The following is a 20,068-nucleotide window of genomic DNA, read 5'->3' as shown; positions in this document are numbered from 1 at the left end:
CTCTGGACAAATAGTTTCTGCTCTATTTTCTGTCTTCTGTCCTTCTGGGCCACTTCTACCTACCTCCATTACCCAAAGAACTGACTTTACAGATTCTATATGCCAGTGTGTAAGACTTGCAGTGTTTTAAGAAGTATCTCAACTTCATGATGATGATTTGGGGTCATTACCAAAGCACTCGGGATCATACACACTATCTTAAGGTAGTTTTATAGGACAACGCACATTGGTATTTTCCTCCTATTAACAGACTAGGAAACTGTGGGTTGATCTGCAGCTATTTTGATTAAGAAAGCAGGATATGAACTCTGCTTCTTTGTTGGGGTACTTGGCACTGCTCCTTCTCTTGCTGGGACATATTTTGCGCCTTTACAGCCTGGCATCTAGGCGTCCTGATCAGACTAATGTTTGGCTTTATTGGATACGTTGACCAGTCTGATTGATATTCTGGTACATACAGGGTACTTGGTCATGGTTGCTCACCTCTGAACCTCAGCTTCATCACCTGCAAAGTGCAACTAATAGCACATCCGCTTTGTGGGATTTTATGGATTTGGCAAGCGTCATAGTGCCTGGCACGTGCTAGAGACTCAGATGATGCAGTAATTACCCAAATTTGCATTTTCAGTGGATCCTTCCCACCTGGAGAAGGTGACTCACAGCCTTGGGGGAGGAAGAGCAGGACAAACAGCAAGGGCAGCATGGGCCAAGGGAAGGAGGTGAGAACTGACATGCAAGGGGGCCTCATGCTGCTATCACCAGAGGGCCCAGAGTGAGCCAGGATGTGGGGAGAGACTGGTCGGTCAGTAAGACCAGGCCAAGAAGGGCCGTGTGAGGCGGCTTAGCTTTTACCTTGTGGTAGAGGCCATCCAAAGCAGAAAGTGGAAAATGGGTAGGTATAGACTTCTCCCTTAGGAATTGTCCTCGGGGTCTGTTTATCTCCTGGCAGGGTCCGTTCAATGAGTTGGCCCCTCCAGCACATTCTAGACAGGACTGGCCATGTCTGACCCTCTGGAGATACAGCCCTGACCTCCTGGCCACCTCACTGAGGAGAGGGCTCACGGGGGAATCAGCCTCACTCTGCATCTGTCCACCAGTCCTGCACCCTGGACTCCAGGACCACTCACTTGCAAGAGACACATCCAGCTGCCAGAGGAAGTGACATTTCCTGACTCATCTGGCTAAGAATGAGCAGAGTATTGCTGACCATTCCAGGGGAGTAGCTGCCACAGAAGATCAGGATGGGTACAAGCCATAGAAGGTCAGAAGGAACAAAGTCAGTCCACGTGGGAGTTCACATGGGCGCCTCACAGTCACCAACATGCCCTCGAGTTTCCCTTCCAGCCCAACACACACTCCACCTGCCCACAGTCGCCTGTGCCACCATCACACAGCCCCACAGAGCTCCAAACATCCTCAAACACACAAACTCCCTACCTATAAGCAGATGCCTGTGTGCCCAGAACCCTCCTGCTCCAATATACATGCACTACAAACCCCAATAAAATCACAGCCACAGTCCTGAATACAAAAGCACACCCCCAACGGCCCCCGATAATCAAACACCTAAATCCTCATATCCCACAAAAATCCACCCAACCCCATATAACCCCCCAATGCAAACACACAAACCCTTCAACAATAGCCAAATACATTCAAACCAAACTCACATACTTCTTAATATAAGACACAACCCCCCAAATCCAAATATAACACATACAGTCCCCCCACAGCTGTGAACATCCACGTATGTACAATGCCTCAGAAGCTGAGACAAACACAAAATACCACCAGAGAGACACAATGTTTCCAACCTTCTCCTAAATACTCCCCCCAGAACACATGATGAACTCACACCCCCAATACAAACATACACCCATCTCCCTCTTGAGATACTATAAACAGCCTCTGTCACATCCCCTGATTATACACACACAGCTAGCAACCCCAATTTACACTGACAACCCCAGTCTCTGCAAATTCCTCCACACCAAAAATACACTCCCTAAACTCTTACCCTACAGGATGAGCATATGTATAACCCCTATACTCTGAATACACACAGATCCAACACACAAAACATTAAAATGCATACCCCTACCTCTTCTCAAATGCCTGCACACACAGCCTCAAAACACCCAGAACCAGCCCCACCACCCAGCCGCACCATGCTACACCAACCGTACACTCATAAAGGCACTCAGGCCCCTCATCTCTCCCCAGATTACACATACACAGTCTCTACACAGCTTTACTATTACCCCAAACCATCCTATACCCCAAACATACATCCATGAGTTCCCCACACAGCCCTAACCCATGACAGAGGCAGCTCTACCAGGGGCATCATGGCACCCTGAGCGGGCAAATGCCGCTGAGGTAAGTGCCTCCTATGTTGCTGCAATTCTTGCTGCTGTTGCAAATCATCCCTTGACCCCACCGAGGCTGACTGGGACACCCTAAATGGGAAGTGGCAGCATATGAGTCAGGGAAGAGGAAAACTCCCTTCCAGGTATTCCCTGTCACCATCCACTGCACCAAAACATCGGATGACCAGCATGAACAAGAAACAGAGACATGTAACGATACCATGATAGAAATGCAAATTTTTCTAGAAAAAATTTCTCCAAGGGAAGGGGGAGAACTGTGTTCCCCCTAATTATAAAGCCATGCTGTTACAATTCAAAGAAACGTCAGATACAGTACAACAGGCATTAGACTGCATCCATGTTGTAGCTAGATATGAGAAAGATAATTTTTCTGAAGCCCCAAATCTCACTTGCCAGTAAAGGCACATGGGCCCCGCTGCCCCATCAGCCAGGAACCCAACAGAGGACCCTTAAGGGATATAGGGACTTCTGGGACCATTATTGGTCTCCACCAAGGGGTGGTGCTTTTACACAGCTCCATCCTTCATGAGATGACTAACAGACCTCCCTGTATTGGCAGCTCTGGAGATCGGGGTCCCTCATGACGTAACCCTGGGACAGCCCAAGCACAAGGTAGAAATTTTTGCTCAGGCGTTACAGACTCTTCAGCAGACTGGAGTGATGGGCAGCTGTCACCTCTCTGAATCCTGTACCCTGACCTCTGCCAAGGCCTCTGCCTTAGGGACCTGGCAGATCCCTGGAGCGTGGCCCTCCTCTGGGACAATTGCCCATATACTTCTCTAATTATCCTTGGGACACACATAAACAACTTTTCTTATGGCTCTCATTGACAACTGGAGCTCAAATTACAGTGCTTCCTGGGAAACCCTTCAATTATAAGCAAGGGCCACACGTTAGATTACAACGCATAATAGTCAGGGGAGTAGAAAGCTTTCAACTTCCATTGAATGTCACTACTGAAACAATCTTTATTAAAAATCGTTTAGTGGTGGTAGCCCCTTTGGACCTACCCTTTCCCGTTACAGCTATGGATGCCTTGATGTACCGCAACGCCATTTGGAACAAACCCAAATCCCTGGTCTTCCTGGTGGAAGCTGAATATTGGGAGCCCATAAGACTGCCACCTAAGACAGCAAATATCCCCCAATAACATGTATGACAGGGGGCTGTGGGATAGCAGCCCAAAATTCAAAATTTATGACAAGAAGAAGTCATTAAACACACCATTTCTCCTTTTCAATTCCCCCATTTGGCTGCTATTAAAGCCTGCTATTAATGAGTGGTGCCTTATAAGCAACTACTGAAATATCAATGCTGATCCCCACTATTAAGGCTCCCATTTCCAACGCTGTCCAGTTAATTAAGGATATCCAAAGGGCTCCAGGGAATTACTTTGCTGTGACAATCTAGCTATTATGTTCTATTCAGTACCAGTTATTGAGGAGTCCCAGCTGCAGTCTACTTTCACTGCAGAAGGCACCCAGTATGTTTTAACCTGTCTGCCTACTGGCTATCTTAACAGCCCAGCTATTGCCCACAGTCTTTGCTGGCAAGACCTGGTGTCCCCTTGCACCGTCTGGCACTATACTGATGTTCTAATCCAGAGCCCCTCAGGAGATTGGTGCACGAGGCCCTAACATGGTTGGTGACCCATCTATAACATACAGGTGGCCTACTGCCCCACAGAAAATTCAAGGGCTCTCCACAACTATTACATTTCTGGGCATTAACTGATCCTCTAAAAGCCAGGAAATTCCTCTTGCAGCTAAACCTCAGCTGTTAACTATTCAGCCCCCCAACACACTATAGCAAGCCCAACTCGTCTTACTTAGGTCTCTTCACACTTCGGAGGCAACAAATACCACACTTGTCCATCATTCGTAGACCCATTTATGCAGCCACGTACAAACCCTCCATATTTTACTGGCGAAGAGCTAAACAATAAGCTTTATAGCAGGCACAAAGGTCAATTAGTCAAGCCCTCCCACTGGTTCCCCCTGGCTGCTCCTTCTGGGCTGAGAATGGACTATGTGTCCCTTTGGACTAACACAGCTCCTCCTAGCTGCCTGTGGGCTTCTGGACCAGACGGCTGCTCTCTACACCACTACACCCCCTCAGAACCGATTTGGGAACTGGTTCGTTGGTTTTGGTCTTGGTTTGGTGTGCACTGATGCCAGAGTTTGCTTGCGTCTTTTGCGTCTTGGTGTACACAATGGGAAATACTCCATCTACCCTGAAGGAGAGCCCTTTGGGGCCTATATTAGATAAATGGGTGAAACATAGCCCTGAGCCTATGACTAAGAAACTCATGATATACTATTGTAATAGGGTGCGGACCCAAAATATAGGATCAGAAGGGCGGTAGCCCCTGAATGGCTCACTCAACTTGTATAGGATCTTGCAGTTACAAGTGTTTTGCAAAACAGCAAGCTGCACCGGCAGTTGTTCCAACTGCCCACCCTCCCCCCATGCCGCCATCATATTCACCACCTCCTGTTTCCCCTACCCACGGGGATCAAAAAGAAGTTTCTGTGTTAACCCCCAGAGCACAGGAGCCTGATTTAGTATCACCATCTAAGACTCCACAGGCCACCCAATTTGGACCGGGAGCCACTTCCACAGCAGGGCAATTTCCCTTGTGCTGACAACCTATAAGAGGCCAGGCGACGCCCTTGGACTTGAGGCGCCCGATTCCGATTTCCCCACAGGAGCCCCAGGGAACTTTGACAGTGGGGAACGAGTTGATTGACTCTCCAATAGATACCACTCTCCAAACCCTCCCTGTTTATGTTAAGAGGCTTGTAAATATTAAACAAAGGGGAAACAAAGTCATCCTAGGAAAAACTTGCCTGTATCTTTGAGATGCAAACGTCCTTTCTGGTCTTCTCCGGAACCCTCATCTCTGCCATCTTTTTAAAATGCATCTTTTAAAAAGAGGGTAAAGTAATTTAGAAATTGACTTACCAAGGATAAATAAAAAACCTAAGTGTCTTTTCTGTAAAAATTCAGCCATCTAGACAAGTGGGTTTGATTTTTTCCATCTGTCAGAAACCTAATTTGAATCCAACCTCTTTTTGTAAACTGATGGGTTTCACATGGCTGTACCTGACTCCCTGCTGAAATTTGGAAATGACAACTATGACGTCTCTGTATGTTTGTGTCCTTGTATATGTCTTTGTCTTTGGATAACATTGCTGAGGTGGATTTGTGGATGAGCTCTATTTAACTGGCTTAAAGAAAAGTGAGCACTTCCAAACCAAACTATTCTAAATACAAGAGAAATTGAGCTAAATGAGCTTCAGGTTCATGTGAACTGGGAAATATTCAGTATTAATTAAGACCTGGTACTAACGTTCGTTTGTTGATCTAATTAATATAGACATGCTGTTAGAGTCATCAACATTAAGTATAATACTTTTATTGTGCCTAGGTTTAATATAAGCTAAATAAAATCTTGTTATATCTATTGCAAATTTGTCAGCAAGGAAATAACCTGATGTGAAGAAACTTTTAAGGAAAGAAAATGCAAATGAAATAAGAGCTTTAGATGAACTTTTTAAAATACTTATCTTTTAGGAAGGTCTATCTAAAATTAGTCTCTCCAGATATCTGACCACTTGAAAGTCAGAATTGTGCTAAAATAAGTGACAGAAGGTTTATGGAAAGTGGACCCTGAAAAAAAGAGTTCTGTACGTGGTCAGGATTGACTAAGTTTAAAATAAGTTTAATTGAGTCAATAAATTTTAAAAGTAAGCTGGTGCAAAACTTGAATTTCGCTTTTCTCTCTGTTAAGAAGACAAGGTTTCTTAAGATTTTGGACTGCCTTTGATACCAGATTTTAAGTTTTTCTACCTTTTAAGAGATCTGTTCTGTACTTGCCTTTGAAATCTTTTATTGTTACTTTGGCTAACTGAATAACTATTGTTTCACAGTGACATGTGATCCTATCTGACTGTTTTAAACCCTTTTCTTATTTTTCGGACAAAACTTCCCAAATCAAATTATAATGAAGTTCCGTTGACCTCTAGCTAACTTTGGGGTGCTTCAAAGGGCCCCTGAAACATCCCAAAGAGAGATATTAACTAATTCGGTTGACTTGGTATGTTGAATTACACGGGAAGTGTTGTCAAATAAGCAATAAATCTTCTTAGGTTACATTGTATGCCAAATGATACAGGTATTCTACAGATTATATGGAGTTCCTAAAATTTGGTATGTCCTGGTAAAATGTTACCAGTCAGAATTCTCTTTATTATCGGAAAGTGTTGCATGTCACCGCAGTAACCACGTTACTTTGTCAACTGCATCGTAATCAGATTTAAACGTGCCTTCTCTTTGTTTCTTTTCAAGTAGCCAAATGTATGTCTCAGCCCACTCATCTTTGTAAAAATAGACATAGAAGTCTTTCAAATGCTGTTTTAGCAGGAAGTTACTGATGTGTATGTGCCGTTTACAGTGACTCTGTATATACTCCCCAGCTTCAAAAACACTTAGAACTGCTGCTGTGGTTTCTGGAAGAGTCAGTTGTTGGTTCCTCAATTACACCTGTGCAGCTCGGGTCTGAGTTTTTAAAGAATAGTTAACTTTTAAAGAAGTTTCTTTATCAAAAGAGCAGTTTGAGTTATAGCCATGGTTTTTGCTGGGTTAACATTGGCTTCAGTTAAATCGTTTCAATTATAAAGTAAGTATAACTATGGTGAAGAAGCTTGTCTCATTTTTAAATGCTGAATCACATTTTATTTCTTGAATTAATGCGATAGAAACGTCAAAATTCCGGACCACTGGAATATGCCAACTTTTTTGTTTTGGGGTTGTGTGTATAGTTTTTGTTGTGCTGATTTGTTTGCTTGTTTTTTAAAGAAACTGAAACTGCTATGTCTGCTAGTGGAAGAAAATGCTTTGTTTTGCTCTGAAGATTCTGAAATTATTCAGGCATATCGTGGTTCATAGATTACAAAGAATAATGCTAGTTAAATGCCAATGAACTATTTTTACTCTTTTTATACGAAATGTACAAATTTCGGGGGGGGGGTGGTGATGGTGGCAGCGGTGCCTCTTAACTACCTTATGTAAAACACTTGAACATTTTCATCAATATTGCCATCATCTGTTTAATACTCCCAGTATATTTTCTCAACGTGTTTACCTAAAGTTGTATGGAATGACATAATAAGCAATAAAATCTGAATTACACCCAAAAAAAAAAAAAAAGCCTTCTTAAGTCTTTCGTCATTGTACACAGCTATGGTTTCACTCTGATGCCTTTGCAAAAATGCTTCCTCTTCAAGAAGATTTATAGAAGGGACCTTTGGATAAATACAAGTTTCTGGTTTTCAGACCATAAAGGTGAACTGGGTAAGATCTTGAAGAATTCTAATGGGAAACCTGATGGCTTCATAAAGCTGTTAACATAAACGATTAGTTGCACATGACTGGGTAAACTGGTGACTATGGTTATAATTTTTATGGTTTCTATCTGAAAAATGACTGTGTTAAATCTGTGTATTCCAGGTGTAAGCAAAACTCTCCCCTTAAACTAATTATGACTTACAGTAATTTGTTAAATTATACCCTTGTAAGCAGAATTGAAACATTTATCTTTTTCTCTCTACCTGGTTGATCCTGCCAGTAGCGTATGCTTGTCTCAAAGATTAAGCCGTGCATGTCTAAGTATGCACTGCTGGTACACTGAAACAGCGGATGGCTCACTAACTCAGTTATGGTACCTCTGGTCGCTCGCTATTGCAATTGGATTACAAGTAGTTACACTGATCATTGTTCTTTGTTTCCAGATTGTTTGCTCTTTGTGTCTCCCTGCTGCACTGTGTCTTTGTTAACGTTACTAGCTGCATTACTTCTATCCTGTCTATTTTATAAGATTGGTGTCTCTTACAGTACCCAGTATGTAACCAGGCCTGCAACAATACTTCTATGGCTAAACATCTTGAGGAAATAGATCACATTTATAACAAAGTAATTGTAATAGTGTGATTCTAGGTATGGGAGGAAGCAACAAGGGAAAATGTCTCCTGGATCATAATTAGATAGAGGATCCAGAGGATCTTTAATTATCAATAGGGCCTAGTCCAAAAACTAGCACCTGGAGTGGCATATCAAGAATTCTCCCCTGACCTGGGATGAGCCTCCCAGCACCGTGGGACAAAATTTGATCCTGAAATGTCTCCCAAATATTGGTCAAAATCCTGACCAAGAGGAGAGGATCTGAGAAATGGAATATTGCCTGACACATCAGTCATTAGCGATTGCAGCCCTCCAACGTGAGCCGGTGAGCCCTGACGAAACTCAGGATATGAGAATATAGGATACAGGCCCCGGGTAGCTGAGGTACATATCAAATGAATGATTTCAGTGAGCCCAGACTCTTGCATCTTCCCATACATAGAAAACTGCCAAATTCCTTAACTTGAGATGCTGCTTCCCAGGCTTGAAGCTCTCAAAATTCCTGTCAAATAGATCATAACTCTCAACTTTTAGGCTGAGAATATTTTTTTAAGGCTACAGGTGTAAAGGAGACACTTTCCAGAGAGGAACAAAAAAAAAAAAACAACGTTTGGAACACTGGCACCGATGGTGGACACCCCCGGAAAGTTCCATCTGACGAAGCAATTAGAAGGGCCGTCACCCCTTTTTCCACAAGACTGTGGAATGGACATTGACAGTAGGGAATTGTAACAGGGAGGAGCCAAATCTGACTACACGTTGGATCTGTTTCTTTGACTTTAACCTTTGCCTTCCACTGCTTTTGTTCACTAAAAGGATACTGTCTGTACATAATGGCCTGCCTCGGGGAACCCTGTTCCTCTGCCTGAATGTTAAACCAAAGTGCCTTTGTTCAGGGAAACATACGGACTCTGTCCACCTGTGGATGGCTGCAATTAAGAAGAAATTAACACATCCCCTCCCTGAGTCTGGCCATTCCAGGGGATATTCGCAAAACTTATGGCCCTTTTACTTTACCTCCTCATCTCCTCCCCATCTCTGTGCTTTAAAACAAACTGGCATCCAACCCCCGATAAGATGGTTATTTTGAGACTTTAGTCCGCCATCTTCTCGGTCTGCTGGCTTTCCGAATAAAGTCATATTCCTTGCCTCAACACCTCATCTCCGATTTATTGGCCTGTCGTGCGGCAAGCACAGCAAGCTTGGACTTGGTAACATCTTTACTCAGGACACGGTGTCACAAAATCGGACATTGTTTTCTGTTTGTTTTGTTTTTGTGTTTTGTGTTTGTTTTTGTTTTGGGCTGCGCCACGTGGCTTGTGGGATCTTAGTTCCTCGACCAGAGATCGAACCCGCGCTCCCTGCAGTGGAAGCTCGGAGTCCTAAGCAATGGCCTACCAGGGAATTCCCATGGGACACTGTTACCTTGCAGTCATGGTCCTCACCTTTGTGAGACAGAGGTAGTAGTGTAGCAGGATTGAGAACGTTGTCAAGTTTAAGATAAAGATTAGGTGGTGAAAGCAGGATTTCACAGGAAGTGAATCTAGTGACACTTGCAGTGAAACGTTGTCAATTCAGAGTTAAGAAGACTGTGGACAAATGTGTGGAGTTTGCAAATAAACTTCATTTTCTAGAGTCAAATCTGCCAAGGCTTCCACTAAATTTGCAGTTGTGGCTATAACCTTAAGACAACTGAGATAGGCATAAGCAACTGACTCAAGTTGCATGCTATAATAGGCAAAAGGCCTATGTTTACTACCATGCTCACATAGTTCCGCGGGGCCTGATTATGCCATTCATGCACAAATCAAGTAAAAGGTTTTGAATAACCTAAAGTTAATCTATTAGGTAGAGATCTCTTTGCTAACTTAAAAGGGCTAATATATTTTGCCTCCAGTGGAGATCTCACCTTAAAGTTTCCGGATCAACCTGAACCTGATCATTTGGGTAACCCTAAGGCAGGCAGCTCTTGCAGTGCTTGTTTTAGCCTTATAAAAGCCTGCTTATGTTTATCTTCCCAAGCAAAGGATTCAGGGACTAAATCTTTAATAAGTTCATAGAGTGGAAGAGGTAACAGAGAAAAATTTGGAACCCAGAGCTTGCAATAACCAGCTAAACCTAGAAATCCACAATGCTAGCACTTAGTTGTGAGTCTAGGAAGTTCCTGTATCAGCCTAATTCTCTCTGCAGATAGCTGAATTCCTTCAGTGCTTAGATTATGTCCTAGGTAATGAACAGTGTCTAGAGATAATTGTAATTTTTCCTTTGTGTTCTTTCTCAGCTAACTGTTGCAGCAAATCAATGGAATCTTTTATGCATGCCTTATGGAATCTTTACAGTAGCTGAGTACAGCAGGAGGTTATCTCCATATGGTAAAAAGGTTGATTTCTCAGGGAACTAGAGGGTACTTAAATCTTGGTGAGGTACTTGGGAGAAAAAAGAAGGGGTCCCAGTGAACCCTTGAGGCATAAAAGTGCAGGTATATTGTTGATTGTTCCAAGTAAAGGCATATAGATATTGGCTGTTGGGTCTCCGGGATGCTGAAGAAAGGTGAACAAAGGTCTCCAACAGTACACCATTCCAAGTCAGTTGAATCTTGTGACAGAAGGGTGGCTAGGTTTGGAACAACAGGAAAACAGGGAATAACTATTTTTATTAACAGCTCCCAAGTCCTGGACAAATCGCCATCCTGCCAGGTTTCCAACCAGGCAAGATTGGCATGCTGCAGGGACGAGTACAGGAATGACTACCTCCCGGGAAATTAAGTTTTCTACAATAGGTGTGAGACCTTGTATGACCGCAGGCTTTAATAGTTGTTGAGGAAACCTAGGGAGAGGTTTAGCTACATCTATCTGAATCTTTATAGGTTTGCATTTTTTTTATTCTTCTCATGTTAACACTGTCAGAAGTAGCCCCCAAATTTGCAGGCATCTCCACCAAATTAGAGAACTTTTGCTGAACTTCCTCTTTTATGTCCAGGACAGATTGTAAGGAACATAAATAATCAGGTTCAGGTTGATCAGGAAAGTTTAAGGTGAGATCTCCACTGGAGGCAAAATGTACTGGCCCTTTTAAGTTAGAAAAGAGATCTCTACCGAATAGATTAACTGGGGCTATACTGCATAGCAAAAAGGAATCTTGGTTGAGATAAAAATTCTCTCTGAACTTTATTAGGTACTCCCACTATGGAAACATCCTCTTGACTCAGAGGGACCTGTTGTTCTTTGAGGGTGGGATTTAGAGTAGAAAGCACAGCTCTGGTTAGGGCTAGGGGTAGGGTGTTAAAGGGTTAGGTAATTATGTTTACAGTTAGGGTTAGGGTTTAATGCAGATTTCAAAGTAAAATATGAGAGTGGGGTTTAAAGTAGAAAGCATAGCTCCAGTATCAACTGAAATTTGGCAGTTTTTCATCAAATTTCATTCTATTTTCCTCTGGGCTGTTTAAGGTAATTGCTGGTAATAGTTTACCAGAGAACCTCTGGAGTTCTGCCAACTAGGGGAGAGGGTCATGGGGGGGCCCTCCCTTTGAGACAGATACGAGAGCATTTGTGAAGAGTTTGCATAGGACCTTTGAGGACACCTTTTTTTCTAGTGTCCTCACTGATTACAAATGAAACATCAACTTTGGGTCATCGAATTGATCATGGACCCCTAGGAGGTTGTAATGGGGGAGGCCTAGGTGTTATTTTGTGTCTCTTGCCTTAGAGCTGTTGTAACTGTAAGGCTATGAGCTTGGTGGATTTCTGTTTGTGATCTTGCTCCAAGGTCCTTTCAAAATGCTCAGCTATAGTCAGGAGTTCAGTCAGGCCTACAGCCTCCCAGCCTATTTTCTGCCCTTTTATCAATCCACTAGTCTCAGAAGATAATCCATTTACAAAGAGGGCAGTTAAAGTAGGCTGAGTGGCCTTTTTATTGCTTGCAACCCCAAATGCTGTAAAAAGAGAGCCTACAAACTGGCTCTAAAGTCTTCCACAGATTCACCCCTCTTTTGTTTGTATGAGTGAATAACAGGCCAATCATTATTAGGCCAATTAATAATAGACCAAGTGTGAGCAGGGAAGATTTTAGGAATAGCTTATAAAAGGTTAGTTGTTATTCTGCAAGCCTTTTTAGGTTGAGGATCTTGAATATCATCCTAGGGATTATGTCATTTTGCTTCCCGCGTCCATTCTGGGGCTTCCCCCAGTCCTACCAACATGTGTACAAGCGGATAAAGATCTAGCAGTTTGGGGACATAGGCCGTGACAGTGACTCTAAATTCTTCAAAAAATGTTGGGAGTTCCTCCCTAGGTTTAGAGAATTCTTTAACTATAGCTCTCAGTTCAGTCTTTGACCAAGGGGTAAAGGACACCTGAGGGGGCTCACCTGCAACCTCAGCTAGTTTGACTTTAAATGGCAATTGTTAAATATTCTCTTGGGAATAGAAAAGTATTTCAGACAGAAAATGAGTAAAACAAGAGTACTCAGGTGAAAAAGGAAAGGGGGGGACAGTAGGAGTTAAATCTGCTGTCACATCCGTCCTATGGTCTTTTGTTTCAGGTACCTTTTGTCTCTTTAATTTTTCTTTAGTTTTCTGTTCCAACATAGCTCTAAACGAAGCTATTTTGGAATCTTGAAACCTTCTGTAAACTTTTACATACCAATTAAAGCAGGCATCTCATTCTCCCTGTCCAATTTGGGAACCCTTGCTCTCCAGTGTTTTCCTCAAATGAACAATCTTGTCTAACTGGAACATTCCCCACAATGACCATTGTAATTCTAGATCAATATTAGTATAATTTTGCCATCTTTCTAAATATCTACAGCCTCCAGGACCATAGTTCTCAAATATAAAATAAGCAGGTGTGCCAGAAGCTGGCATTCTCAACTCTTTGGTGATAAAGGATCTCATTTCCTTAGCTAGCCTTTGTCAACCCAAAAGAACACACAAAAGAACTGTGCCTTAATATATCAGCAGTAACAAAGAGATGTTACTATGTCCTGGCCAAAAGAAGGCCTGGTATGCACCACCACCAATTCCCAGGGATCCTTGGACTGAGGAAAAAGATCCAACCAGCAAATCCCAAGGAATGGGGACTGCAAACTGATGCCTAACAAAATGGAGAACTATAGCCGCCACCAACAGTTCCAAGCATGGAAACTGAGGGCTGATGCCAAACAGATGGGGAAGTGCAGACTACACTGCCAGCAGTGCCCAATGTGGAATCCAGGGAACAAAATTAGGGGCTAGGGTTTACCACTCAAAAATATACTGGCAATAACCAAGAGATGTTACTGTGTCCTGGGAATTTCCATCTGAAAGGCTACGGGTTTGGCCGCAGGGAGAATCCTCTACCAGCCAAACTGACCTGCCCTGTAAAGGAAAGCCAATTAGATTGCGACCACAAACTCAATCAAAGAGAATGGAGCTCAAACCAAGAGGAACTTACCAACAACCTTCAGGAATGGCAAGAAAGACAGTGAACTCAAAGGAGTTGTGGGCACCACACCTGTTTCTCCTTGTCCCAAATGCTATCAGAAATTTGCTTCAGATCCCATCACTGCCACCAATATATTTATCTTTTTCTTTTTAAAAAGATAAGCATTTAATCATAAAATCATCCTGTTAGCAAGAGGAATCATGAGAGTGGATTTTAGAAAAGTGCACATACATATTTTTATACAGAACATTTCTGGAGGGATACATATTCAACTGTTAGTGGCCACCTCTGAATGCCACCAATGTATTAAAAAACAAAATTTAACTGAGTAAATTTGAAGATTTACTTTGAAGTTTGAATAAATTGGCTTTATTAAACGATTCATGAATCAGGCAGCATCTCATCTGATAGAAAGGGAGATACTCCAACGGGTTACACAACATGGAAGGCTTTTTGTTTTTTGGCCACGCCACATGGCATGTGGAAATCTTAGTTCCCCGACCAGGGATCGAACCCATGCCCCGTGCATTGGAAGAGCAGAGTCTTGGCCCCTGGACCACCAGGGAAGTCCCAGAAGGCTTTTAAAGTAAAGAGGGTGGGACACGGAAAGAAAGTCATCATCAAGGGAAAAAATGAAAGTTCACTGGAGGAAAGTGAAACTTCAGGTGACAATGGCTTCTCATTGGCTAAACTGCGGAATTTTCTATTAGCTATTTCTATTTTCTATTTCTTGTTGCTGGCCAGGAAGGAAGCCTTCCCTCCTCCAGCTGGGGTAGTAAAGTGGTTGCACTTCCTGTTTGGGGTCAGTAAATGACCTCTTCCTGTTGGGGTAATTGATGATGAGTGACACGGCATGAGAGCTCCCTCTACGGGCCTTCCAGACTCCAATTCTAGTTGAGGTTTCCTTTTGTTAACAATCACAGCATGTTTTATTGGCAGGAGGATTCACAATGAGGGAGAAAAGGCCACAAGACTCACCATAAAGAAGGCTCAGAAATTCCTGGGTGGGTCCAAGGGAGGCACAAGGTGGCTGTGGGGTCAGCTGGTGGCCACAATGATCACGTGGTTCCATCTGATGGGTTTGCAGCTCGATGTGGAATAGTGAATAAAAGGGTCAGTTCATCCTATCAGAGAAGCATGAAACTGAGATAAGCTTCCCACTGCTAGAAGCATCATGAGCCTTCAGAAAAGAACAGAGAACATGTCTAAAGGGTTTGGGAACATCAGAGCCATATCTCCTCAGAGTGGGACTCCCCAGGCTCTCCAGGTCTCAGTCCCCAACTCTCCCTCAGGGACAAAGCCTCCTCACCTCTGTCCTTGTCAGCTCACTGATCCCTAGAGGTCCTGCCTATCCCTGAGGACTTAGGTTTCCATGGAGACAGGTTGGTTGAGACCTAGTGATACAGTTGACCAGCCTGATACGCAACAGTTCCCACCACCCTGGGGCAGTTGGGCTCAGGGACACGTGGCTCTGGACCCCATGTGGAGGGTGTCCTTGCACGTCAGCTGTGCCCCAGAAGAGCCAGTAACGCCTGTAGCTGTCCAACTGATTCTCGGTATTTTCCTGGGAGAGCCCTTGGTCATCTGACCTCCTATCCAGGAAGCCCCGTGACTTTCTGACTGCTGCCTGTCACGCCAACAGCACACCTGTGAAGGTTCTGCTCTGCATGGCCATCTGTCCACCAGGCCCCCCCTTCTAGGGACCCAGATGCTAGGACCACACAAATGCTGAAGGAGTGTCCACCTGCCTAAGGTACAGACACCCCTGTATCCATCTGCATGATTTCTACTGGGAATCAACAACATTTATGGGGATTCTTTGGCCCTAAAGAACAGACCAACCTGATAGGAGCAATGCAATGATTCACAATTACCAGGGTCAATGCACATATACAGGGGCCCATAGCCCCAGATGTCCCACTCACAATTCACATGGGTGTCCCATACGTACCCACCGATGCCCAAATATTCTTGCTTCATACATACATACATCCAAACACGCACATCAGTGGTGTGCTGGTAAGTGCTAAAAAACTCTCCGAGAAAGGTGGGAAAGACTTCACCTATGCTATCTACGTGGTATAAATATTCCCAGCATGACCAATTTCAAGCTACCCACCTGACATCACTGAACACAGAGCTGGGAAGAGATATGCACCATTGACTATCCCAGGATAGTATGAACCAGTTCCAGCACATCCCATACCTTTTCCTATGAATTTGTGCACACAATCCACTTACACCCCAAGTAGAACCCTCAACTCCCATCACAGATATATAACCAAAAGGATACCACATACACATATGTGTTTGTACATATACATATATATATATATATATATCCTGAACACACACGTACATTTCTACCCTCACCCTGAATAAATACACAAACAGACTACCTCTTACTACCTAAATTTTTACAGACAAAACCTTACTCACCCTGAATATTCACATTCCACTCTCACAACTATATATACACACACAACATGGGCCTGAAAACAAACACGTGCAACCAATATGCCATCCAGATGTACACACTGAGTACCTAAACACACAGGCTCACCAAGTACACAACTGTCTCATGGGCAACCCAAAAAAGACCCATATGCAATCCCACAGCCCTAAAATACATATACTCCAGGATTCCTGCACACACACATAACCTACACCGTCTACTGGTTTCCAAACACACAAACTAAACTCTCACATCCCCCAGAATACATACCCCAGAAGCCCCAGGAACTCAAAAACACACACAGCCACAAATAACCTATTCTTATCAAATACAGCTGACCCTTGAACAACTTGGGGGTTAGGGCGCCAACCCTCCATGCAGTGGTTCTGCATCCATGGATCGTGTAGTAGTCCTGTAGTATTTACTGGAAAAAAAATCCACTATAAGTGGACCCGTGTGGTTCAAACGTGTGTTGTTCAAGGGTCAACTGTACATATAAGTCCACCTCACTAATACTGAGAACACACATACAAGCAACACCACTAAATTCTTCAGGCATTACATTTGGAAATAGACACATAGAGGACTCTAAGCCTCCCGATATACTCAAAAATCACAAATACACACACCCACAAACTACTCATGAGTATACACCCCAAATGCTCAGACACACTCAAAACAGAAAAACACCAACAACCTCTTCAGTCTTACTAATATACATACACAATTCTCACACACCTATGGACACACACATGCAAATATTCCCAAGCCCTGAACATACAGATCCCCTCCCAAACACTATACATTATGCTACCTCTCCAGAATACAAGCTCCCCACCACTACCCCAACATATAAACTGTATATGTGTGTGGGGGTGTTTATATATATATATATATTTCTGCCCTCACCCTGAATATATAGACAGACCACCTCTTACTCCTACCAAACACATGTATAAACACCCTAGCATTCTCCAAAGAAATACACTTTGAATACTCCTAACAACTCCATACCTTATGAACAAACTTTGATAATGCATGAACCTGATGATGAACACACACACAGATTAGAATACACAAGTAAGATACATGGAAGTGTCTCCAGCAAACCATTTATGAAACAACTTCCATATATCAAATTATCCCTAGCTATTAGGAGCCAGCTCACACATATGCAAGTACTAACAAATACCCGTATCACATATTTCTAATACATAGAAATGCAATTGTCCAACTTCCCTGTAGAGACATAGAACCCCACCTCTTTATCAGATACACATATACTCACTTCCCAAAATACATAAGCTTCAGAGGCTCCTACTGAAAATTACAAATGCACAGCCTCAGCAAACATTCCTCCAAGTGGCCATGCCCCTTGAATACACACACAAACTCATTTAACACATAACTCTCCACAAGTCCCAAATGCAACCACAATTACCCAGAACACTACAAATATGCAATAATATCATCCTATATGCCCTTTGTTCCAAATACACATACAGTACCACACTACTGGCATATACATAACCCCACATTCCCAACCTCTCACACAGAATTAACTCTGCCATCTTGCAGAATACAGAATCATACAAACACAACATACCTACATATACAACATCCACCAGTCCCAGAAAATAGTCACAGACTTGCCCTCTACACATCCAAATATACATAGACAGCTCCTGAAAATGCACACACACAAATACCCCATAACCATACAACATGCCCTGAATACACAAATGATCATCCTACATTCCCCAAATATACAAAATAAACAGACTGAACACCCAAAGTAATATACACCACTACTTTTCCTGACATTGCCCTTATGCATATGCAGATAATCCTTCCAAATCCACCATTAGGCACACATAAATCCCCAAATTCATGGGTGAAAAAAACACATGTAAACATATTCCCCAAACACCAAATTACAAACACCTAACCACCAACTCCTTGAGTATGCCTGCGTCACATCTCAACACCCTCCAAGTACAACACTCACTCTTACACACTCTCACAAAAACACAGGCATGACCTCCCTTCAGACACAAACATCCACAGACAAAACCAACCCACACATTTGACTACATATCAGATTCCCACCAGCCAATTAAATATGTACAGACCCCATCTATGCTTGCAAATCAATCATGATTTGACATCAGACTACAAATACATGTTTATTACCACATTCAGCAAAGTTGCTCCCATCACTGACAAAAGAATGCAGTTTGAACATAAGTGTTGATTGATGTTTTTATGATAAGAAGGAAGACACTAGTGAAACCATGAGTGTGTTCCTTCGATCTTCACTCATTTTCCAATCACCCGAGCTACACCTTTGGAACCAGATGAGGGTTTTCAACTCGCAAGAATGTCCCTCTAGCTTTTGTACTCTTCAGAACGCGCAGTCTAGAACGGCACCTGGGCACCTGTTTAATAGCTCACACACACTATTTCCCCCCCACTGTAGGCCCCGCAATCACTGAACCCTTCATGCAGCTGGCTCCCCAGTGGTGCCAATAACCCTGGAGTAAACCCCTGAAGGGAATCGAGCTCTATGGGGGCGTGAATCCACATTGTGGGGAGTCTCCTTACACGGACAAGGGCACAAATAACCCACAGGGTGAACAACAGCGCAGAGCGGTGACACCTGAGGGGTGAAAAGTCCCCGTACCCCTTACCTCAGGGTTCCTGGAATTGACTCCAGAGGCGGCCATGACAGGCCCCGCCCCCACCGGACGGCCGTTGGGGCCCCAACCTCCGCGCTCGCGCATGCGCTCCTGTCTTCTGGAGCCGAGCCAACTGCCCCAACAGACGCCAGGAGCTGTTGGAGGACGGCGGTCCGCGTGCCCGAGAGCCCCGCCCCAGTGGGCGTGCGCAGGCGTGCAGGCGCGGGGCACGCGGGGATCTGTTCCAGGAGGTCTCTGCAGGAGAGGAGAGAAATGCAGGGTCGGGCACGCTAGGGAGCATCTCTGGCGACGCTCCTCGCTGGGAACCTTCGTGACAGTCTCTTCTTAAAACCAGCTCTTGTGAGATGTGCACTCCTGATTTTTATATTGCACACGTGAAACCCATGCACTTAGCTACAAAGAGTTCTGGAGAGCTCTGCTCTAAGCACAGTAGCCTCAAATTGGGGCAAGTGCTTTCATGCCCTTTGGACTGCAGTTCCTTGGTTCTTCTTTATGCCTTTCAAAAAACAGTAGGTCCTTTTTCCTAGCAAGCCTGAAGTTTCCTTTAAAGAACAATTCTAGCAAAGAATTCAGACCTGGGAAACACTCTTAAGATACTGTCTCCTGACTCCGTTCCTAGAGTTTTTCCAAACGCATTTACTCTACTAGAATATTTTTTCTCAGTGTATTTAATACATGGAGGTTTTTCAATAAATGTTGATTCACAGGTGTTTCCTTTGTACGGTTTTTTTTTTTTTTTAATAACTTTGAGAGAGAGTGGACAATCTGGGTCAATTTCAACACAGCAGGTAGTATGGGAACAATTTCACTTTCCCTCCCTCCTTTTTTGTAATATCTTGCAGACTTTCAGTTGGCATTAAAAACAACAACAACAACAAAAATAGTAGCGGGATCAACTTACTGACCTGACTTTGTAATACTTCCCAAAGAAACTTCAATCATCAGATCCTCTTTCTGGTCAATTGCAAGATTAGAGCATTTCTCACTCAACAGGATGCCTCTGAAGACCCCTCACATCTAACAGCACTAAGCGCCTCCCAAGTGCCCAGACTTGAAAACTCCACAGGACACAAACATTGTATCTCTTTGTTTCTTTAACGTTTCCTGATTGAGTGGAAGATGAACTGTCTTCTGAGGCTTGTG

At 43.5% G+C, this 20,068-nt stretch overlaps 1 protein-coding gene across 33 annotated transcripts in view; it reads right to left on the bottom strand.

Annotated features, from left to right (window-relative positions):
• Positions 1 to 19,311, bottom strand: part of LOC309665293 (uncharacterized protein) — a 325,697-nt gene extending 306,386 nt beyond the window's left edge. For 18 of the 33 annotated variants that reach the window (XR_014266316.1, XR_014266317.1, XR_014266318.1 and 15 more), the window contains exons 1-2: positions 18,917 to 19,303; positions 14,750 to 14,895 (exon numbers count right to left, since the gene is read on the bottom strand). Coding sequence is in view for 4 of the 33 variants with exons in the window: in XM_082478930.1 (XP_082335056.1) it covers positions 14,750 to 14,843 (94 nt within the window). In the remaining 29 variants the exon portion in view is untranslated. Of the gene's footprint in view, positions 1 to 14,749; positions 14,896 to 18,916 lie in introns of all 33 variants that reach the window. The other 15 variants (XR_014266311.1, XR_014266312.1, XR_014266313.1 and 12 more) reach the window with 7 other exon arrangements.
• Between the last annotated feature and the right edge of the window lie 757 nt (positions 19,312 to 20,068).

Source organism: Balaenoptera physalus, assembly GCF_965194825.1.
Source record: "Balaenoptera physalus genome assembly, contig: SUPER_7_unloc_4, whole genome shotgun sequence".
Lineage (NCBI taxonomy): Eukaryota > Metazoa > Chordata > Mammalia > Artiodactyla > Balaenopteridae > Balaenoptera > Balaenoptera physalus.
The sequence above is the reverse complement of the archived record's forward strand: the minus strand, read 5'-3'. Positions and strand labels throughout refer to the sequence as shown.